General features: G+C 39.1%; 1 protein-coding gene across 2 annotated transcripts in view; it reads right to left on the reverse strand.

Annotated features, from left to right (window-relative positions):
- Positions 1-648: 648 nt before the first annotated feature.
- The window catches only part of slx4ip (SLX4 interacting protein), a 38,641-nt gene continuing 14,309 nt past the window's right edge, over positions 649-24,980 (reverse strand). For both annotated transcript variants that reach the window (XM_084390663.1, XM_084390664.1), the window contains 4 exons: positions 16,252-16,329; positions 15,050-15,138; positions 2,121-2,218; positions 649-2,054 (listed from right to left, as the gene is read on the reverse strand). In XM_084390663.1, coding sequence (XP_084246789.1) covers positions 1,532-2,054; positions 2,121-2,218; positions 15,050-15,138; positions 16,252-16,329 — 788 coding nt within the window. In that variant the 3' untranslated portion in view covers positions 649-1,531. The remainder of the gene's footprint in view (positions 2,055-2,120; positions 2,219-15,049; positions 15,139-16,251; positions 16,330-24,980) is intronic.

Genomic DNA, 24,980 nt, shown 5'->3' on the forward strand with positions numbered 1-24,980 from the left:
ATGGCGACCGATGCTTTCAAGCTTCAAAAATGACACATTGCAAGTGCATCGAAATGGCTGCCAAACACAGCTTCCAGAATTTCCCATTGTGTTCCACATAAGAAAGTTAGTTGAATGGGTTGGTGACATTTTCATTTATAGAGGAAATTTTTCTTGTTGGCACGAAATGCAAATTCACCCTATCTATTTTGTAAATGCATGTTATTAATCTTATTCTGAACCCATCTATGTGCTCTTCATTTTTAACAAAGAAATATTTTTTACCTCAAAATGTCAATTTAAACCCAACTGATCTCAAAATCGAATCAACAACTGATAAAAAGTTCCCAGCCTACTTTTTTTTCAATCATTCGTTACACTCTGATGTACATCACAATACATAACCTAATAAAATATCTGTTGCTACTTGTTACATTGCGACTTTAAGCTTAACTTTGCTCAATGTTAATCTCCAATGTTGTCATTCTGAGGATTAAATAATTCAGAGTAAAAAAAAATCCTAATTTCTTCATTATTAATGCTAAAGTAAAAGTAAAATATGAGTTAAAATTGCAAGGCAGTACAATAGATTGCATGAACAGTGATGACTTCAGTTTTTAGTATTTCTTGGACATTTAGTTCACAAGTATCTCAATAGGAACATTGTTTGATTAAGAATTTAATGATTTGAATTGCATTACAGAAATCAAAATATACAGTAAAATGACTTTAAAATTTGTTCCAACTCTAAACCAGAAGCATTTTGACTGTAACGTTATTATTACAGCACAATGTTTGTATATTCTGATACAATTTTTATGACACAAATCTATTATACTAAAGGCATAAACATCAAGTGATTTGTAAGCATGAGAATGCGACTCAAATTTATATCCATACATATATTTATCCTGCCATCACGCACTACATCAATGTCGACTGCACCCCTGATTAGCCAAATTTCGGCCACGAGCTGCACTACAGCGTTCCATAACGTTGTCAGTCATCCCACAGCAGACTTTTAGCTGTTATGAAAAGCAATAACACATTTACAAATAATAACCGCAGGGAGACGGCAGTCGGCTCCAACGGTGAAAACCCCTGATCGCTTAAGGAGCGTGGTGTATGTGAAAACACAGCGAAATCAATCATGTGCTCAGCTGAAGCTGGAAGAGTGGAGATTTCAGACGGATGGAGCCAGAGATTTGGGCTTGAAGCCACAGTGTGCTCGGAGGCTCCCGTTAGTCTGAAATACAAATCTTACGCAGAAAACGCAAACTACAACACGTAACCAAAAGCAAAGTTATTGTTTGCATGAGTCGCTTTTAAGCTGTTACTAATGAAGCCAAATATTTGAGAGGTTCTTGGTAATCTAATATAAGCTATTGAGTTTTTTTTTACTTTGAAGGCAAAAGGGAAATACTGTAAAGACTGTGTGTGGTGAACTCTTGTGCAACCACCGCTGACAGACAGCATTACGGTAGAAGTGTGTACTGTAACATCCATCGTGGTGGCGTCAGATATCCTCTCTCGTTCTATGCCGCTGCGTCCCTCAGGACTTCTTGAGCCGGCGTAATCGGGATGTTCTGGGCTCGCCCCCCTTCCTTCCCTCTCTGGCGGCCAATCTGGAACTAATAGAAGAGCCAGAGGATACGGGCTTGACGGATAGGCCTCTCAGACTTGTGGCCAGCCCGCTTTGGTTAGTCTGTGAAATCTCAGGCTGGGGACTGCAAACGTCTGGAGAGAGCTTGTTGGAATCGCTCAATGCTGCAGGGTCACCAAGACGCAATCTTTTTGTCTTTTGGCGGTCAACGTCCTCTCCTGAGCTGCTTGGGGTTCGTGGTCGTCTCTTCGGACCGGTAGCATCAAGATGTGTTTCAGTGACCTCTTTATCGTTACTTAATTTAGATGACAACACAACTTTCCCTTCCTCCAATGACTCACCCGTGAACAATACGAGGACAGGCTGACACGTTTCGGACAAACCCTTTTGTGCTTCATCCACTTGCAATTGGTCTGATCTGGACTCTTGATTATCTTGGTGTTGTCGGGGTTGGACGTTAGCCTGCTTGGCACTGGAAGAATGAGGAAATGTTAAATGAAGATAAGGATAGATCATCACAAGCTATATAAGAACTTACATCTTCTGAAGGACAGCTCTTTTTGTTGCTGTGGAGTTGGGTAATGGATTTATGGTCTCGCCAGAGCTAGAAAAATACTTTGATCGGCTTTGTTCACTCTGTTTAGACAAAAAAAAAAAAAAAAAAAAGATAGAGAGATTAATTAAATTCAAGATGGCGGACAAAAAAAAAAAAAGAGAAATGTTGATTATAAATCAGCTTATATCCAGTCATTTATTGTTTAGTTTCAGTTAGGATGCTGTCTGAGCTACTCTCTCAACACTTGACAGAAACTATGAAGTACATTGTTTATTTCTTGTTTTTCCATTGCACTGACATGAATGAACTATTTGGATATTTGGTGTAGCCATGGAAACGAATCCATGAAATGTTTTGTTTTGATGGCCATACCCAAGAGACCAAGCAAAAACACAAGCAAAAAGCTTGCGTTCAACTGCCAGAATTCAGAGAAAGCTCTCTTTTTTCCTTTTCTCTGGCTCAAATGTCTGATCATGTTCATCCGAATATAAAAATGTGTGTGGCTGTGCGTTTAAGGGAAACATACTTGTGCATGTGTATGTGTGTTAATATTAAGCATGTCAAAACAAGTACCAATATGGTTAAATGTGTATACACAAATATGTATATATACTGTAAATATACAGAAATTGAGACTTGTCAAGACATCATAATTGGACATGTTAAGCAAAACATTACATTTGAAATTTCCAGAATAATATTCCCATTGTCTTTGATGGGTTGTGTGTGTGTGTGTGTGTGTGTGTGTGTGTGTGTGTGTGTGTGTGTGTGTGTGTGTGTGTGTGTGTGTGTGTGTGTGTGTGTGTGTGTGTGTGTGTGTGTGTGTGTGTGTGTGTGTGTGTGTGTGTGTGTGTGTGTTTATCAGGAACTGGCTTGACCACCTGAATAGTTTAACAAACACTTTGAAGTCCTTGTTTTAGTACTAGCCATGCTTAACTAGGCAGCGCTGAGAAGAATAAAGAGACGAGGCAGCTTATTGAATCCCACCAACATACACCTTCAACAGTCCTAATGAAGCTCTATCAACAGAACAATCCTTGACTGAGCAAGAACAGAGCGGGCGCTTGTGGCCGCCGTCTTTAGGGGCACAGGATCATTGAACTGCGATTAACCAACACAAAACAATCATTCCAGTCCAAACTGATTGAATTTCATAAAAGTGTAGGTTTACCAACCAGCCTCTGAACAGGTTCAAGATATATAGTCTATTAGTTCTATTTTAGGAGCAAACGGCCAGATAAGCACAAGGTCCGTCAAGTCATTAGAGCGAAATGAGGAAATTGCAGAGGGATGCGTTTCATATGAAGTGCAGACGCTGGCCTAAAGAAGGGGCCTCTATATACCCATATATAATGTCTTGTTTTATAAAGGGGGTTGGTGTGGCCTAGTGGATAATGGTATGGAATGGTAACCAAAAGGTTGTAGGTTTGAATCCTATAGTGCATGCAATGGTGAAGTCAACAGTACAATACAATCTAAAAGAAAGCATCAAAGATAAATGACAGACTGACTTGTTATCCATATTGCTCGTCTTTGAGCTGAGGCGTAGTGAGCAAGTCATGCTGAATAAGTTTTGAAACACACAAGGAAGGTCCACCTATTGCATGCTGCAGCATGTGATTGTGGCGCAACCTCAATCATGTGCTTTTTGTTTAATATAATGAAGACAAAAAATATTACAAAATCTCACAAGATAAGTTCTTGGTTGCAAGCTAAATCTTAATTTACAGTGTTTGTATTCCTGTATCTCAAACAGTATAGTATGGTGCTAGCAACCAATGGGTTCGCGAAAAGATTTGTGATTTGGGTCACTTGTTCCACTTTTTTATGTGCATGTCTTCTAATTGAATAAAACAGTTATCCACCTCAAGCGAGTGTATATGTTTTTTTTATGTGCATTTTGCACATTTGCATCAGTATTTGCAGTAAATCGTATTTGCATCGTTTAAATACAGCATTTTTAATGTGACATTCTAAAATTCACACTCAGAGACAGCGATGTGACCAAAATGTATCACAATAAGAGTCATTTCATTTAAAAATTATGATATATATCATTATGTTGTTATTTTTGTTCGAAATAAGGTACTTACAATGCCAAAAACAATGACAGCACGCAAGTACAGAATCAAGTTCTCTTTCGTGCACTTGAATGGTTTAAAATCTCTTCACATGAACACATGAACAGGATACATTTCTGTGATGATGCAACACTGCAACCTAACATGAGCATAATTGCCAAAAACAACGGCAGCGTGCACTTACCAAATTGAGTTATCTTTTGTGTCTTATCAGGCTTAAACAATTTAAAATCGCTTGGAACATAAAAATGCCCCTATTATGCCTTTTCAGATATTACATTTCATGCAGTGTGTAATATCGCTGTTTGTGAATGTAAAAGGTCTGCAAAGTTTTAAAAAATCATAGTGCAAGATAAATAAAGTTACTGTGCGTTCACACCGCCGCTGGCGAGAGCCTCAAAGTGAGTCATTCATTTTCAATGTGAGCCGGTAGCGAGCTCCGGCTCCGGCGGCGCGGTGCGTCTTGGACGGCGAGGAGAGTTGAAGTCAGGTCAACTTTATGGTAATGAGCTATGACACGGTTCGACGGCAACCAATCGGAATGTAGAAGTCCTCCGCTTGAGAGGATTCCAGAGAACACAGTCCTGTAAACTTTGGTTTACCACAGTTCCTAAGCAAAATAGAGTAGAGGTTGATCATGTGAATTTGATAAGAAGGTGCGCAACACTATTTATAGGCAACATTTTTGCGCTAGAACGCTTGTTATTCAGCGGGAATGCAAATTAGATTAGCACTTAACCATGAACACAAAAGCCACACCACAAAAATGCCTTTTTCGTTAGCAAATATGTCACTATAATTGTTAAGTTCTTTCCATCGATCAATTTCTTACTTTCACATTCAAAAGATTCCATGAGGTTAACTTATACCTACCCTACTTGGTCAGTCTGCACAAATAACGATCAACATGCCTGCTTGCTTTGCGGCCAATAAAGTTTAAAAAAAGACCAAGCATTCGAGCACTACGTCAGAGCGTCCAAGAATCTTTCTACGACGTCGTTGGCAGGGAGGCGAGAGCGAATTTTGCCACTCGCTCGCCGGCGGCGGTGTGAACGCAGTTAGTCTCCATTTCCATTTGGGGATGGAACATTTCCTACATTTCCAGCACTTCGGGCAGGTTGTAGCCGAAAGCTTTCAGAGGCAATGTGGATTGATATAATTGGCAGAATTGGTGCGCTGCAAATTCAAACAAGAGCCAAACAAAGGCATCAGAATAGCATCGCTTTACTAAACAGCCTTTAAATGGCAGGAGGCATCGTGCACATCAAAAACAGGCGAAGCAACAAATTATTATTTAACAGATCCTAGCTTTTTACAGAAAATATTCAGATGTAACCCACTTTGTAATCGTTAACATTTTCATAAGTAACTAATTTAATTACACATTTTTTCTCATTTAGTAATTAAATTACGTAACTCTGTTACATGCAACTATTTACTCCTCAACACTTTAAACTGGAAAATAAAAACTGCAACCTCACGTGAGCGTAACCGTGATAGAGACAATAATACAACATTTATACGTCATCAAGTTTCTATCGGTTCATCATGTCTAGTGGTGTGTCACCCACCCCTAAGATGGAATAGAAACCCAGCCACAGACCGAAAGGCCCAAATCAGTTAAAGCTCTGTTCCCACACGCTATTTGAAAGAAACAGGCTTAGCAGGATTGCATATTGCTGCTTGACTCTAAATGGGCTGATCAATAGCTAGTAGGAAGGTTCATTTTAAGGTGCAGGGAAGGGTAATGCATGGGAAGATCTGAGAACACAAAGTCTGTCAGAGCCCTAGAGATTCTCTGCAGTGTGTGTTCACTGTTCCCCCTCAGAGACAAGTATTCATAGGAAATCATGCTGTAACATGGAACACTAATGTTTAAAAACAATTAATTTCCAAAGTCAGAGCGATCAAGCTGCTGTCTCATCCGAAGTCTGTGCTCCATCCGTGACCACTGTCTGTCGAACTCTCTCTTACACACATACAGAAACTCCCCCCTATTTACCACGTCCTTCAGACCACTGCAACCAAGACTGGATGGTTTTTAGGGGGATATCCAGACACACAAGCGCACAAAAACACACCCATATTCACTAACGATAAGTCCACTGAAAATAAACACACCCAGTGAGCGTGAACGGTACAGCGGACACACACACTTGACAAAAACATGGAGGACAGGGGAGGAAGAACATTTGAATTTCAATGCCTTCATATGCATTTTACAAACCTTTGGAAAATAGATGAAAGAGACAACAACAATGGAGCAGTGTTTCTTTCCCTGAGAAACACCCAAGAAGCAACTCTCTCATGTACTCCGCTGGTCTTCAAAGAAGAACAAGGGAAAGAGAAAGAGCGATAAGAAAAGAAATTTTGGTCAGAAAGTTAGTGGAGTGATTTGTTAGCTAAATAAGGAACTGAGAGCAGTCAATGTGTCTATGGAAACAAGGAATATAGTACCTACGAAAAAAGTGCAGAAAATTTAGTGCAGTTACACTACCGTTCAAAAGTGTGGGGTCAATTTTTTCTTTAAATAAATCTATACTTAATATATAATTAATTAAATTGATTAATACAATTGAAATTGTAAAAATGTGACAAGAAATTTATAATATAAAAAAAATAATTATATTTAAAATATATATTCTTTTGTTATATATGTCTTTTGTAAATATATTCTAAACATTTTTTTTATTAAAATATGTATTAGACCTGCCTGAGGAAAGTCTGTTTTCCGAAATGTTGCATAATAAAGCCATTAAGTGATTTAGCAAGTTCGAGAAGTGTGCAAGATTGTTTAATTTCTTCTTTTTTTTTTTTTTTTTTTGGTTAACATTGATTCATTACTTTTGGTTAACAAAATGTTACTAGAGCACCAAATCAGCATATTAGAAAGATTTCTGGATCATGTGATGCTAAAGACTGGAGTAATTATGCTGAAAATTCAGCTTTGCCATCACAGGAAGAAATTACATATTAAAATATATTAAAATAGAAAACGGTTCTTTAAAATATTTGTTTTGATTCAATATTTACATTAAATATTTTCTCATAAATTATTTTCTGGGCACAGTGTCATGACCTCTACAGTTACAAAAGCCATGACCATTGCATATAAACACTTAGCTAAAAGTGAAACAAATTCAAGCAAAATCCAGTAAGGAGGACTGCAGCCCACATATACTTGATATAAACACTTAAAAATAGCATCTATTTGTCTTTACACTAAATGATTGTTGAAAATGTAAGCTAAAGTGTCTTCTATCAACGATAAGTCATTTTTTAAAAGGAAATGAGTCAGTCTTCACAAACTCATTCACCCTTCACATTTCCATAAGCTCCATCATACTGTACATAATCAACCATGAAACGAGGTTGAGTTGATGCTATAAGTGCTGGCACGCTTAGAGGACACTCTTACAATGACTCATCTGTACTGGTAAACAAACAAATATGTGCCACTATTCACGTGATCTGGACTCATTAGCCGTTAGGCAGATCACCGTTACACAAGCACTTGAAGACCTGCAATGCGGGTAGTGGAAGTGCAGTTACGGATCAGGACAAAGATCAGTCAAGTAGAGGTGATCCATGAACTGATTTGCCAGTGACCATAATGCCCTTGAGCAAAGCACTTAACTTAAGGTATCTCTAAAAGGATTGTCCCAACAAGTGTGCCGTAGTCACTATGAGTAAATGTGCGGTCACACTAGACTGCGTCTCATTCACTTCCATTCATACCTATTCGAATGCAGGAGATTGGGAACGCAAGCATAAGCATAAAAATGCTGGGTTGGATTGTTCTTTTAAACCAAATGTCAGGTTCAGTCTGTGGGGTCATTTTATTGGGTTGTTTGTAATATTTTACCCAGGTGCTAGATAGTTTTTGTGCAACTCAGCTGCTCGGCCATTTTTACTGTCATTTCTACATACAAATGATGAACCCCCTCACATACCTACCCAGTGCTGGGTCAATGTAACCCAATGTTGGGTAGTCTGTGCCAAACCGGTTAAAACTTGACAAATTTGTCAATGGTCATTTTGTGTACTGTTCTGAGAGAAAATATCCTGAGGGGAAACGTCCTGAATGAAATTAAGGGTTGTATTACATTGTATATTTTGTAATACATTGTAATTTATAATACATGTATAATAATAATAATGAAAAATTATAATATGAATTTATATTTATTTATATATATATATATTATTTTTTTATTATTTTTTTTGTCATTATATATATATAAAAAAATTCATTTTATATATATATATATATATATATTTTTTTTTTACCTTCAGTAGCCAAGAGATCCATCTATTATGAATAATGTGTTCTGATCATTTAGAACATTTATGCAGCAGAACCCTCACCCTTTTTTTACCATCATGGAAAGTCTGAACATAGTCATCATTGCGTAACATTGCTGTCATCACCAAGATGATGCCTTTGAGGAGACTTGAGTCTAATGTGACACAGGCTTGCTTACTTGGAAGCTTCGTTCAGTTGGTTGTTTGAACTAAATTTCTTGTCACCACAGCAAGAATAATGCAAACAAACATGAAGAAATGGAGAGAATCTAGAGCTTAGACACCCTCACATACCTCAATGCCCGTCATCCTATACAATGAACTTGAGGAAAAGCATTTGCCTATTCGATGAATACAATTCAGAACATCCTATTATTTCTCTTAGTGATAAAATACACAAATGGTATATGTCTTCTCCAAGTACCTGTCAGAACAACACTCCAGCCATGTAAACCAGAGCACTTACATGAGGAGTATCGATAAACCATAACCACTCCAGAAATCCACCTATTTTCTGTGAATACAAACCAGATTAGGTGACAATGAGTTTGGCCAAGAAGCCCTGAATGACAGTGTTATGTGGCTTGCTTTTGGAAACCGTGAGAAATTGAGATAGGAGAGGAACAAAGAAAGGATAAAGTTATGTCCATAAACACTGTGGCTCTCCCCAAAGGGAGAGAAGGCTGTAAAAACACATCTGCCCTGAGCTTTGATCCCCCGCTTCATTACAAGGCTGCTATCTGCACCGTTCTTCTAGCATACATCCAGAAGTACAGATGGGGCACCATCAAAATACTAAACTTACTTTCTTCTGTGGATCACAAAAAAAAAGAAGATACTTTTAGTCAATGGGTTCCAAACAATACTGTACAGCATGGGTGGCCAACTTCGGTCCTGGAGAGCCACAGTCGTGCAGAGTTTTGCTCCAACCCTAATCAAACACACCTGAACAAGCTAATCAAGGTGTCACACTTGCTAAAGCATGGTAAGCGAATGAGCATGGAGAAGAAGAAGAATATGACAGACTTTATTTAACAGAAGACTTTAAATTCCAAAAACCAAATTCAGTGAAGTATTTACGAGAACTGACCACAAGAACTAAAACTGTCAGAATATTTACTGAGAGAACACAAAGATGATTTAATAAACACAGGTGATATCAATGAGGGACTAATGAGTAACTACTGTAACAAACTAGAAAGCAATAAATAACCTAGGGGACAAACAAGTGGCAGGAAACTGACAACAAAGGAGACATGTGACTGAAGATAAACAAACTAAGAGTCCATGAGGGTGAAACTAAGCATAATCGTGACAGTACACCCCCTCCAGGAAGGCGCAACCTCACGCCGTAACAGATGAGAATAACGGGGAGGGGGGGGCTTTGAAGGTGGACGAGGAGCAGGTGAAGGGCTAGGAGTAGGCATATGGGCAGGTAGCCGATACCAGGGAGTAGTAGATCTTGTAGTAGTAGGCCTTGATCAGGAGCGAACGGATGGAGACCCAGGCCACAGCCAGGACTGCGCTCCATGGTGGAGTCACTAGAGGGAGGAGCCATGGTGTCTCGACGCCACCCTGGGGACGACTGGAGGTAACGATGGAGGTGGAGCCCACCACGCGGATGTTGAGCCAAGGCAGTGGAGAGACATAGAAGACCTAGGCGGCCGCAACTGAGCCGCAACGGATCCCCCGAGATGGAAGGGGGGATCCAGAGGGCAGAGGTGAAGCTGGAGCGACTGAGGGCAGAGGTGGAGCCTGAGGGAGGGTAGAGCTACCCGAAGCCAAAGGGGTGTAAATCTGGAGAGCAGTGAATGCGTGACGATGTCCGACCCAGGTGGAGCCAATGGTCCGAGGAAGCCCAGCAAGGCCGAATGGCTGACTCACTTTCAGTGGCTGGAGGGTGGGTGGGGCACACTTCCATTCCCTCGTACTCCACGGCAATTGATAGTGCAGCCGGCTCACACACCTGGTCAGACCCTCAGGCTCTGATGTGACAAGGTGTTAAGAGTTATTACAAAGCTACAGAAAGGTGAGTTTTTATCAGGGTGCAACTCTGGTAAAACCCTGCATGACTGTGGCTCTCCAGGACCGACGTTGGCCACCATCTTCTTCTTTTTTCCCACAGAAGAAAGAAAGTCACACAGGTTTGGAACAACACGAGTAAATGATACATTTTTGGGTACTATCCCTTTAAATTAATGTACTGTATTTATTAAATGAGTAGAGTCAAAGATGCACACATTTGGAACTGTTTCATTGTAACAAAAGGTACTTCAATTTAAGAAAAACTGTTAAGAAGAATCTAAATATCCATATAATTCCCATCCCCAGCTTAGATTGATTTAAAAGTAAGTATTTTTATTATATTATATTCATACATGCATATATATGTATATATGCATGTATGTATGTGTATATATATATATAATGTATATATAATGTAAGACTTCTATTTCAAGTAAATGCTGTTGATTTGAACTTTCTATTCATCGAAGAATCCTGAAAAATGTATCAGTTTCTATAAAAACATTAAGCAGCACAACTGTTTTCAACATTGATAATAAGAAATGTTTCTTGAGCACCAAATCAGCACATTAGACTGAAAATTCAGCTTTGCAATAATAAGAGAACAGAATAGAGAACAGAATAGAAAAGAGTTATTTTAACTGTGATAATGTTTCACAATATTATGTTTTCATTGTATTTTTGGTCAGGCTTGGTGAGGGTACGAGACTTTTCAAATAAATCTTTCAAAAAATCTTACAGAGCCCATTTTTTTAAAAGGTGGTGTATAGTATGTGCGAACAAATACAGACCCAATTTAAGCTAGACACCTTCTCAAGGTGTTTCAGAGTACATTAAAAGGAAATGGAAGATATGTCTGCCGTCTCAGTTGTGATGACATGATGCTGTGCTGACTCTGCACCCGCAACGCTTTTTTGCTACACAACAATGAAGGATCCTTCCCGCTTGACTAACATCAGACCACAGCACAGGATGTGAATCACTCAAGGAACCGTTAATCTTGCTTTGACAGAGGATACAAGTCACCTTCCAGTTCATGAAACACCCCTTCCAGGGTTTGAACCGGTGACTTTCCAAATAGTACCAAAAATCTTTTTCATGCTCTCTCTTGCTGCAAGAAACCACGTGTTACATCACCGCTCGTTCTTAAAGCCTAACCTAATGACCTCTGGATAGGTGTTATGGCAGCTCTGAGCGGCTGATATAAACTTTGTTTTGCAAACTGAGCACTAAATCAAATGGAAGGACCACAGACAAATTCCCAAACTGCCTCAAAACATGTGGCGTCATTCAGACTCTCACTGTCAAGCTCTGCGGTGTGAGAAACTCACCATAAACATATGACAACACTGGAAGAACAAATTCACTGAGCCATTATCATTTTCAAATAGAAATTCTACTTCGCATGTGACTCATACAGCCGGGCTGCATTTCTTATTATGATTATTTAGATTCTTATTAAGACATAACTTTCCTGGCTAACTTCAAGCTAAAAAGAGAAAGAAAGAAACTGTATGAAAAGGCTCCCACTGACAAATTAGAGTGGAGCAACTGAAATAATTGTTTTGTCATGAGAGAAACTGCAACTCACTCTCCTGATGCCTCTTTCCTCCAATCTGCCAAATAGCAAGAGCACCACCGCAAGCTCCTGCTAACCCTTCCTCGCAGCATATACAAGCACAGAGAACCACATCCTGAGGAAGGGAATGCAAAAACAAGGGCCCTTGCTTCCATGAACTGGAAAAGCGGTTACACAATGTGAACTTTTCACTGTCGAACTGGATAACTTCACTCGAATTATTACAATTCATGCTTTCATTGAAAGCCAAAGCAACGCAGGAAAAAATGTCTAAAAAGAAAAGGTCTCAAAGAAAAACAACGCCAAATGATTCAACTCGAAAAAGTACCGACATTAAATGGCAGAATAGATGGGAGACTGTCTTCGTCCTTGATGTCCACCCAAGGTGGGCGGCTCTGTGCAGATTTCCCAGGATTCTATTGGGAGATGGAGTAGAATCAACCAAGAGTCTCAGAGGGAAGAAGTGGACATGAAAAGATTTGAAGAAGATCTGATTGGGGCGAAGATGATGACAGATGATGACTCGGGACACACAGCAGGAAGTCAAACAAAGACACTTTCACTTGGACATTTGTGGCTCCGGAGATCCTACCGCTGAGTTTCCTGTTGAACCAAATCACAGTCTTCATACCCACACACAACTGTTGCCATAAAAGTGGGTGAGTAAGAGGGCATGTGTGTGAGCCAAGTAAAACTGTGGTCTTGTTTCCGTGGCAAAATACATAGTGTACCAGTGATGCAACGACGCAGAATGCGAATCCTGGATAAAATTTTCTACTGCAGCTTCAAGATGAATAACTCTATAACATCTAGGGATGTATAAAACTACATATTTTCAATAAACTCATCAGTGCATTCCCTGAATGACCTCTCAACAAATTGGTCTTAAAGGAACACTCCACCGTTTTTTGAAATAGGGCTTATTCACCTTCTTTCCTACATTTAGATAGGTGGGCAAATGCATTTTTGTCTCAGTGCATGGATTGTTTTAGTTTGACAGGGTCGGCGCGAGCTTAGCTTAGCATAATGAATGGAATCCTTTGTTGCCAGCTAGCATGTCCTGAGTAAAAGTGATAAAAAAATAAATAAAAAACCTTGTGGCCTGCGTATTCACAACGAGTACAAATAGCGATGCAGATTAACACTAGGCGATTTCCTAGGCAGATATTGACTTGGGACTATATTAGGGGGAAGCACAGGCGAAGCACTGCTACTTGGGCGCAGAGATATCACGCAACACATGAAATCCCACGACTTCCGTCAACATACCGGCGTGAATAGTAGCTGGCTATTTATCCTACAGTACATGAATGGCGATGAACATGGCGGATTTTGTGAGAGACGAAGAGGGTGACTTCTCAGACAGTCAAGATCCAGAACCATCTATGAACCAGAGTTTTCAGAAGATGAGCTGCGTGCTTTGGAAATAGAACGACAGGAGGAGGAGGTTGCGATCGCTCAACAGCCTGAGGACGTGAGGATGAGAGCCATCACGAACTGGTGGTGTGAATGTGGGGGAATATGCCAATCTATGCCGACTGAAATAGAGTGTCTGTGCTGTGGCGAGTGGGACAAGTTACTGCCATCGATGACCAGGCTCAACGCGTCAGATCAAGATGAGCGTGCCCGCAGTTGTGTCACAGCTACCGAGGATTTCACAGAGGATATTTATTTACCGAGGATATTTTTTTCAAAAAAAAAAAAAGTTCATGTTGTACCAAACCTGTATGACTGACTTACTTCCGTTGAACATTAGGCTGATCTCAGCTTCACCTGACCCTGATTGGATGCGTTTCTTAGAGGAATACACAAAAGATGCATAATTCTTGTTTTCAAAACTAGCTAGATGAGGGCAACAGAATAAAACAGAAACTAGAGGTCATAAAACATGAGAAAACTAAACCTAAAATTGCTTCTTTTTTTATTAAACAGTGTTTTACTGAACAAATTGTGTCTCTGTCATTAAATAAATACAAATTTCTAAAGGATAAAAAAATGATCTCTGCTAATGCTGTAAACTATATAGGTAGCCCTTACTTGCGCATTATTTTACCTCCACCAGCATTTGTATATATATATATATATATATATATATATATATATATATATATATATATATATATATATATATATATATATATACACACACTTACAGAATTTCATATCAGGAGTGTTTTCTATAGATGAGTCAGAAATCTTTAATGTATTTTTATATAGTATATATATTTTAAGATATTTTATATCTTTAATCAGTATTTTAATATATTTTTAGTACTTTGTACTTTAGTAAAATTACAACACAATTACCAATATTTAAACAGTGTGTACATACTATTTTTCTTCACAAAGTTTATAAAAAACCCTGCTATAAACTGTCAATGTATGCGCTCAGTGGTCATATTTACATGCTGCACTCATGATGTGTAGAACCCAGTGCTCCATGTCTTAGGCCAAATGCATTTAGTGGTCCACCTCAGAGAGCAGTATAGAGCCCAATCAGCCCTTTCCAACTACTCAATTGTCGCCCCATAATAAGCGAGAGGGGAGAACAAAACACATAGGAATTAACTACATCCAGAGTCCAGAACCCAATTCATGGCATTTGCAGAGAATGGGTTCAAGATTGGGAAACACCATACATTAAAGACACATGTTATATATATAATATAAAGAACTGGAAAATAACTAGTCACCATCTCAGGCAAGCCCACAGACTGTGCACAGGATAAAATCAGTTTACCCCCTCAATAATAGTTAGACAGTTTTGTTAACTTATAGTGTAGCCAACTGTTTTTAAAGAGGGTCACTTTACTGTAGCTTAACTACATTTATTAAGTAAACTGTAGCTTGGCAAGCTAGTTTTAAAGTAGCTTCTCCAACACTGATTATAAACATTATTTCATGACATAAGCAGCTCTTACCACATCCAGGTTCAGATTTCCACTGGGAAGTGCAGAATTCTCTGGAGGACTGGCACACACTACAACACGCTCAGGAAACACACGCAAGTCTGTGAAGGTCAAAAAAAATTACTGATGAAGCTGTAGCTAAATTGATGTGGAAACTATTTAGCAAAATATAATATACAGTAAATGTTCTGTTTGAAACGAAGGGCGAAATGGGAAAGGAAGGTGAAAATATGCACGAATAAATTCTCAGACATCTGAAGTAAAATAAAGATGACTAAGATGAACAGCATAAATTGACCTCAATGCCCTCTTCATGGGAAATATTGAATACTGTTGAAAAAGCTTTATTTGTTTTATTAAGAAAATGGCAAAGTTGCCATAAAGTTGAATGTCAACACTTGGCGACTTCACGTCCCCACTGCCCCTCAGTCAATAAAGTTTCAAATATGTAACTCGATACAAGTAAAACAAACCACATTGTTTGATGTATTTTCCGGTTTATTTCCTTCAAACTTGGCCAAATTTAGCTTAAAAAACGAAGGCCAAGCAAATTGTTGGTCAGCTACATTTTCTTCTTTTTGTTTTTCCAAGATCACTTAAAATAACCTATACCTTATTAGTCATATTAGTCTGTACGCTCCTACTTTGTTTGTATTTCTTTGAGCCATGTTAAACATATATCATGTACAATGATGATTGTAACTTGCTTCACAGAGTCTGACATGCCATACCTCTAAAGATACAGTGAAACTTTAGACTAAACTTGTTTACTATGATAAGCACACCACATTTTCCCTGTGAGCTGCTGTCAAGCCTGGCTCGGGTGGACTTGGCTTTAGTCTCAAATATTTTTTGAGCTCTGCCTCTATTAGGACGGAGTGCATTCGTCTCTTACTGTCTAGCCAGATATAATGGGTGGTTTCTTCAAAGAAGTTTCTCTTAGATCTGTAGAAGTTTGACTTGAAACCACAAGTTCAGCACAAAACGTATTTTGAATCATTTTCTGAGTTGCCAGCTAAGTGAACATATTTCAGTCGACTTTTTCCAAAATAAAAACGATCCGGACAGTGACCTCCGACTGAGCCTGACAGCTGTATGAACTAATAACAACACAGGTGCTTCTGATACAATCATCTGTTTCATGAGGCAACTTAATGTGGAAAAAAATACTCAAATCAGTTTTCTTTAGTCTAGGAGGAGAGGAAATAAACTACCTCTGTAGTGCTGCCTGACTATGCATCTCAAGTTGACATGTCGTTTCATGAAGTGCACCGCCAGACGAACATTCCCACCTGCAAAAGAAAATACATTTTGTGGTCAAAACAGTTAAACATCAAAATGCATTTAGAACAGGTAATATTGAAACAGCGAGGGCTTGACATGTTAGGCTAATCATGAAACAATCGCATTTGGGACTGCCTGTTTGTTTAAACAAATTCATGTTTACGCATGAGGAAACTAAATGCAAATCAGCACTGCATTAAATGATAGTCTGAGTCATGTCTACTGTACTGAACATGGACGTTATCAATTATATGTGGCCAACATGCAAAAGCCAGAACAAAGGCTTCAAATGTCTGCCAAATATGACACTGCTTAAAGGCGGTTTAATGTCTGAAAAATACCAAAGCGTTTAAGCAAATGATCAAGAAGCCTCATCATAGTTCAGGCATGAACGTAAGCAGTGCCAGGGGCTTCTTGGCCTTTGAAGTCCACTGTAACAAGACTGACTGAACGCAGAAACTATTTACAGCCTCTACTGGTGGGAGAGTTTTATGAATTCATCCTTCATTCCTTTGAAAACAGCATATAATGTGCCACTTTGCCTACATAACCTGTATTTTAGACTGCAAATCTCTCTAAACACTGGATGAGTGGCTGAAAATTAGCACTGAAGACTGTTATTTATTATTATTACACAACTCTCTGACATACTCAATTGTGATTGGTCCATCTCTGCATTCTGAGGTCAAATATTTTAGTATAATAACGGCTATTCTCTATAATGGATGAATAACACTGCTAGTTTTGTGCCTCTTGTGATGCATTCAGCAATATCGTTTTTCTCACATAATAAAAGAAAGTGGGATAATGTACAGTCAGCAGGTAATTACCACAAAATAAACCTCTTCATTATGATATAAGACCTGATCATTCTGTCAGCATTTATTTTGCAAAGGTAAGATGACAGGTGAATAAAATAAGATTTATTATAAAATTTTCTGTTTGCACAATTATGTTCACACAAAGGAAGAAGTGAATAAATAGGGTGTATGCAAAGGCCAATCAAACTGATGAATTGCATCCTTCAAAAGGAATCAGAACAGAACAAGCATTCTGGATATTACCAAAAAATCTATTCAAAGGTCAAACACTCTTTCAAAAAAGGACATTTTCATTGTAGACCTTCTGTTGAGGACTCAAGTTAGTTTAATGTCATTCAGCTGGTCTGAAAGCAGTTTCTAATCGGAGAATTTATACACTATATTAAGCAATTTACAGTCCATATATGTAATAATAAAAATATAATAAAAACTTGTAAATTAAATCATTTCAATTAATTTATTTTATTTTAAAAATAAATACTTAATTTGCTCAGTCGAACCATATGTAATGCTTATTATATTGCATGTAATAATATTAATGTAAAAAATATTTTAATTATTTAATTTAATTATTTTTATATGTGTATTTATTATATTATATACACAGCACTTTTTTCAGTATCTATCAAAATTAAATTAAGTGAGACACTTTTCATTTTTAACTTGAACCTTCATTATATGAAGCATTTAGTGATGTCAACATTATGTGTTCATTCACTTTTACAGTTGCTGGAGCAACCATACCCACTCACAGTTAACATGCCAAGAAAACAAGTTCACTCAACCCTCCTATTGTTGGAGCAACGACACAACCATTCTGTTTTAATTTAAGAGACAGGAGGCAAAGGAAGAATGCAGCCTAGATCTGTTTGTCATTGTCCAAGGAATGCAAGATCCACTAGACGCGAAGGCAGAGCACTGTTTCTTAATCTGGGAGGAATTTGACGTCAAGAGAGGGGGCCTGGTGAACATGCTAGCTATCTGCTGGTGCAGCTGTAAACAAGAAAACAGGCATGGGAATCCATCAGCTCTCACTCTGTGCCCTGAATAGACCCCTCAGCCTCTTCGCCTGTCTGTGAGAGACTGCCATAGGCTGCCACAGGACCATAAAATACACACAACTATCCTTTGACCCCAAGTGCTAAAGCATATCGGTTCAGATCATAGAAACCATAAAGAAAAACAAACTCAATGTGTGCACTCTAAAATAGCCTCACCGTGATCCCTCAAATCGAGAGCATTTGGCCATCGTCAGAGTGCGTTGTTAGATGTGTTAAATGAGCAGAATGCATTAGTGAAGACAGATTTACCAGCTGATGTCATTGCAGGCTCCACTAACAGATAGCTAGGTCCTCAAACAGGAGCTTGGTGTGCTTCTGCAGGTAATAGTATGCAATTACAGTGTCTGCCAGCCACAAAACTGTCATCAGCAACCCCAGTATGTGATTGATGGATCTACCTCTTACTTTCTTCCACCTCACAAGTACTGCTTAACAGCAGCTCCTCTCCAGTTGTTTGAATTATTTACAATACCTTTATTCCTCCATCGGCAGTCAAAACTAAATGCACTGTAGAAACAACGGTACAATCTGTCACAGTAAAGAAAGAAGGTAGATTAGTAAAACTAGGTAGAACTTCCTGCACATACTTGCTTTGAAATAACTTCCATTGAAGGAACAAACATGATCATAAACACCGATAGAAACAACAAACAGAGCATTTAAACCCTATTAAACCCCAAACTCAAGTCACTGTATCTAAGATACAAACTAATTATCACAAATGTTATTTTATCCCACCTACGAAAATAATAGGCTATGGTAAGCATCTTGTTTGAAACCCCGGTGAGCCTGCCAAACTGGCTCCTGAAGTTGATATACATGTCAAGGTTTCAGGCGACTGGTGCTTTTTTTCTTTCTTTTTTTTGCTTAAGGGAAGTGATACAAGACTAGTGGGAACAGCAACACCTACATTCACAGAACTGTTCATCTAAGCAATGCAGCTTAATATGACTAATAATATGAATAAGATGATCCCTTGGGTGTTCCTCTCCATCTCAAAGAATTAACCGAGGAGGATTTCGATATCAGATTTATATGCTTTTGAGATGGCTTGGACCTTAAAGCGCTTAAGGGAGAAAGGCAACACCGGTAGAGAGATCAAGATGGCACATGGAACCCTACCAAATTCAATGAGGGTGAAAAAAAGTGTGCGTGGACAGTATCAGCGTCTTATCTTTCCTGCTCCTAATCATTCAAGGATGCAACGCGCCGCCCAAAAAGCTTGGGAGAGTTATGGGAAAATAAAACTCTTTGGTCATAACATATGTCTCTTTGATAAGTATCAAGAGCCTAGGGCATGTTCTTTCTCTTTTTAACTCTGGTGTTGATGGATAGAACAAACAACAAACTGATAATCTGCATATTTCAGGAGATTTCATGTCCATCCCAACTTAAATTGACCCATCCTCCCGCCTCCTAACCAAAAAAAAAAAAAAAAGTTTAATAGCATTGGTGTTTCTTCTTTTCCTTCACTTCAAAGAGTCAATTCCCAGGACAAGGCCGACAGAGGACCACAAAAAGGCTAATTTTGAGATATCAGCTGTTGGTTGATAAAAAAAAAAGTTCTTGCAGCTCCAACTCTTCTGGCCCAGGCCAGCATGCTAAATGTGAATCTCAGTGTCTTTTTGCAGATTAAGCACTTCTAAAGCACCCCTTCTTTAAGAAAAGAAAATACTGGAGTTATCTAGATAAAGACTGATGTTTACAGCAATGGTTCTCAACTGTCTTTGATTAAGGACCCAGATTTGTGGCGACTCAACACTTTATCAAGATTGCTTATCATGCAAAAGTAAACGAATGTGCCCATAAAATTAAGCTTACTAAAATTTGCTTTTAGTAAATCTTCTTCTTGTAAAGAAAATAATATATTTTCTGAAGAAAAAAAAAGAGAAGAAAACTTTTAATGAAAAACAGAAATATTACTCTACCAGATCTGTATCACTAAATTAAAATTGAAAATGTTTCATGTAAGTAGCATGTGATGTGAGACGATTGAGATGCCCTCAGAGGAAAAGTGTTCCAACAATCACAACATCCATGCAAGGCTTCGCTGACACTAAGCCAAGGCAGAAATATATACAGTACATCAGTACACACGCATGCATGACCCCTCCTGGAGCTTTTACCACTTCCTGGGAAAACAATAGAGAGAACAAAAAGTCAACAAACCAGAAGAATGTAAAGAGGAATGTGAAATAAAATGGAAGAGTGGGGTGAGTGATCCCTTGTCTCCGACTAGAGCAATTCTTTCCATTGATTCAGAGTTCAAAGAAGAACACGAGCTATAAAAATCTCATCAGCTCTAAACAAATGGAGAGCACAGACAGCTCAACATGCGAAAGAATAATAATAATAATCTCTCAGCACCACAGTCTAGATCTTGACAAGCCAGAGAGGTTGTACAATCTAAACACGTCAAGCTCTAAAAATGGACAACATCAGATACGATTTCTGATACGATCCGTGATATCTGAGCATATAGCTACTGTGTGCAACGGACGATCTCGAAGCGATCTCACATACGTGAAAACCGGGGACGGCGGGTGGAGAGCGGGTGTCTAGGTGACCGAGTTGGAATTTGTAGAAATATTTTCTCTCACTCCTCACTTTGATGTGAATGATCACCCTCTAAGATCTTGTCCTTCGCTCTTACTGGGTCAGGGTGGGGCTCCCGGGCGATTGTGCATATGTGTGTGAGTGTTTCACGGGGGTCGCCACATGGAAGGGCCGAGCGGGGTTTTCCTGGAAGCACATCACACCCGGCTGCGTAACTGTAGCCTGGGCCGAGCGGTCGGTGTGTCTTATCACTCTGTTCAACGTCCACCTGAAACAATATTTGCACATGAGTGTTCAATTTAACATTTGGGTGACCCCTTCAGCATGGTTATGAAATGCTGCAATGTGGCCCAACAGGAGGATGCAACACATGATCAAAAGGAGAACTGTAAAGATAAGCAAATGGACTAAATCGCCTTCAGAAACCTCCTTCTATAGCCTTCACAAAATAATCAAAACCGAGACCAAAACCTAACATGGTGACATTTATCAACCAAAAGCCTATAATAAACTTTAACATGACACAGCAAAATGAACAAGACTGTGATCAGTCACATTCAAACTGAACATCCCACCTCTTGTCCCAGCAGATGTTCCCTTTAATTAGAGCTCCTAACGCAACACTTAACTAATTGCCTACACCTGCACTATAAACGTATATGACATCATCATTTCTGTGAAAACGGGTGAGAACATCTAATGATTTAACACCAGCACAGCATTCTTGAATGAAACTTTAAATACTACAATGTCTCTCTAAGACGACATACTTTTGTCTGACATTTCTCTTATGCTCACCAAGGCTGCATTTACCCAATCAAATATACAATAATATCATTAAATATTATTACAATGTAAAATGACTGTTTTACATTTAATGCATGTAATGTTTTTTTTCATGTGATGGCAAAGTTGAATTAACAGCAGCCATTATTCCAGTCTTCAGTGTCACATGATTCTTCAGAAACATTCCAATATGCTGATTTGTGTTCAAGTAAATTGCCTGACCTTCTCAGGGAAAACTAGTCCTGTCTGAACAGACAACAATTAGAATGAATTATGGTTGTATAACCATTTTTATAAGTACAACTTACACAGCATATACATATTTTCGTCCCTATTATAAAGCAGGTACGGTACAGTAAATGCAGGAATCTGAGACCCTTAAGGATGTCACAAGGACAAACAGGGAAATGTGGTGTGAATGAGGGCAGAGAAACACATTCCTCCTGTTTGATTCCAGCAGATTAACGACGTGGGGAAGGCTTCTGAAAACTTGACTTATGTGCTGTTCTGCAGCGCTGAAGGTTTTGAACCTGAGCTAGGCCTGTCATTGAAACCAGACCTCCTCATCCCTGTCTCCTAATAAATCTATCCCGCTTATGTGTGCATTAAAACTGACTCACCTGGACAGCACACTGGTGCCTGCAAGGCCTTAATAACGAAATATACCATTTAGTTGAAGAACGATCAAACTTCCTTTACCAGGCAAATATGCACATAGTTATAATATAACAGTGGCCAAAAAATAATGATGGATTCAATGGAGAAAGGCACCATTAACCCTGAGCACATGACCTGCCATTTGATCCGCTCTTGGACCTTGAAATGAAAACGTTGAGTGGGAAAAAGCAGGGTGATCCTCTAAAACGATTTAGTAATTCCTGAAGTGAAGTTTGGTCAGGCGGCATGAATAGTCTGGGTTCACGGAGGCTGTGTCTGTATGTGTGTGTGAGTCTGCCTGACCAGATTGTGGTCGAGAAACAGTCCCATGAATCCCATACTGATCAAGCTCTCTTTCCCCAATCTCTAATTACATGCAGAGCCCTGTGGTGGGACAGCACCAGAGGAACACCGCTGACCCCGGACGAAAGACAGGGGTGTGTGTGGTGAGATCGAGTCATCCTGAATGTATAAACATCAGTTTCAGGCCAAAGGCGGGTGTGTTAAAGCGGTGTAGATTTGTGTACTTGGAAGTTTGTGTGTGAAAGCGTGGGAGAAAGGTCTGCGGAAACAGTCCGGCTGTCCAGGGGCTTTTCTGTACAGTGAGACGTGGGACTTAGGAGGTGGATTTGCACAGCAACTGCAACATGACAAAGCATCAAGGGCTAATTCTAGAACAAGGAGACAGACAGACTGACAGGCAGTCAAAAAAGCCCAAGGAATTTCGACAGCTCCTGCTCCCAGCTCTCCATTTCCCATGCTGGTAATCCTGCCTAGTCCCTCTCACATGTTCCAGGGCAGGTAACTGCTGCTAATGCCACCACATGCTTTATATTTAAAGGCTACGGGGCACGTGGGCAGAAACAGAACGCTCTTATTGCAAACTGTTGGCGAGGGGGAACAGATAGAGGGAGACAGATAAAGAGTGAGATTTTTTTCTTTACACAAGAAATTTGAAATAGAACACAGTAGGATTAGAAAAAAAAGAAAAAAAAGAAAAAAAAATCTTACTGACCACAAATTAGAGTTGCCAAAAAGTACAGACTTCGGTACCAATGTTACTGAAATTTTTAAATTGTGACACTTTGAGTGCCGTTGAGCGAAATCGTAAACACCTCTGGTTGGCCATTGTGTTTACGCGCTCATCGGATATGTCCGATGACAGAAGTGTTTGAAAGTTGTTGTTTTTTAAACGGGAGCGGGAGCGTTTGAAAGCACAAGCAGGCAAGTGCTTGGTGAAGAGCGTCATTGATGTACATTTACAACATGTTTTTGAAGCGCTGATCATTGTAGCCAATCACAATGAACACAATGGGCAATCAGAGGTGTTTACGATTCTGCTCAACAGCTCTCAAAGCGTCCCATTTTTTTAATTTCAGTATCGACTGATTTGACAACTCTGCCGCAAACCTTTGAACTGTAGTGTAATTCAATATCTACTGATATAGAATCATTTTGAAATCTTTCACATCAGCTGATAACCGATATGTTATAGATACATCATGCATCACTAGATCTTTTTTTTTTAAACAATTCAAATCAAAACACAAGTCAATTTGTCAAATCTTAAATTAGCTGACAGCATCAAATTCATTTCACAAGGAAGTGCATGTGAACGTAACCATATTTATCACTCTATACCAGCACCGTAATCTGCTGCTGCTGTGTGAAAGCAGCCAGAGAGAATCAGAAGTGAATGGAGTGCTGCAGCCGGTCCCACATCCCTCCACTCACTGAGTGAGATCTCACTCCCTCTGTGCCCTTGTAAACACATTCTCCAGCGGTAAGGCTATCTGCTGCAGTGCACTTGCGCTGGCTATAGGGCTGGGTCACAGGCAGCCAGTACTCCTTTAAGCCCTCCTCACAGGGCCTGCCAAGAGGAGTCAGCCTGGTACACTGTGCAGCGCTCGCAAAGCCCTCTCCCACGGCTATTAGTGACCATTCATCTGGGGAGCCTGGGAAAATGCATCTGAACCCGGCAGGCCATCAGGGGGAACAGCCTGCCAGGTGTTCCCTCCCCCTCTGCCACACCAGCACTGTAAGCCATGGCACCTGTGGGAAAGAGGAAGGGGCTCGGCGAGGAGGAGGGGTATGAAGCAGCCACCCACCTCTTTCCTCCTCCCCTTCATCCATTAAGACCTGCTAATCAGATCAAACACACTGACGTGGGGGAACGTGCACAGGTAGATGTCAGAGTTACCAAAAATGGGCGCAAGTGCAAACAGCTGCACTGTAATTGTAATTGCCTCAGCGTGGCTGAACTTGATGGAGGGCTACTTGAAATGTATTATGTGTGACACTACAGTAAAAGAACATAAGAGCTACTTCCATTTGGACAAATAACCCTTACAATCTGTAGGAAACTAAGAACTAATGAGAAACGACCAGCACAAAAAAGTATAGTTACAATAGTTTACCTTAATGTCCACTACAATCAAACTGTCCATTTATAATATGTTTAATACATATGCAATATATTTACACTACTTATTTGATTTTTTTATATCTATCGATATCTTCAAGGTTGCATTTATTTTATGATATAAAATCATACCCCCCCATAGGTATATGTCACACACACATATATATATATATATATATATATATATATATATATATATATATATATATATATATATATATATATATATATATATATATATATATACATATACATATACATATATATATATATTATTGTTGAATTTTTTTTTTTGCAGGATTGATAAATAGAAAGAACAGTATTTATTTGAAAACACTTTTGATCAATTTAACATG

Source organism: Rutilus rutilus (assembly GCF_951802725.1).
Source record: "Rutilus rutilus genome assembly, chromosome: 20".
Taxonomy (NCBI): Eukaryota; Metazoa; Chordata; class Actinopteri; order Cypriniformes; family Leuciscidae; genus Rutilus; species Rutilus rutilus.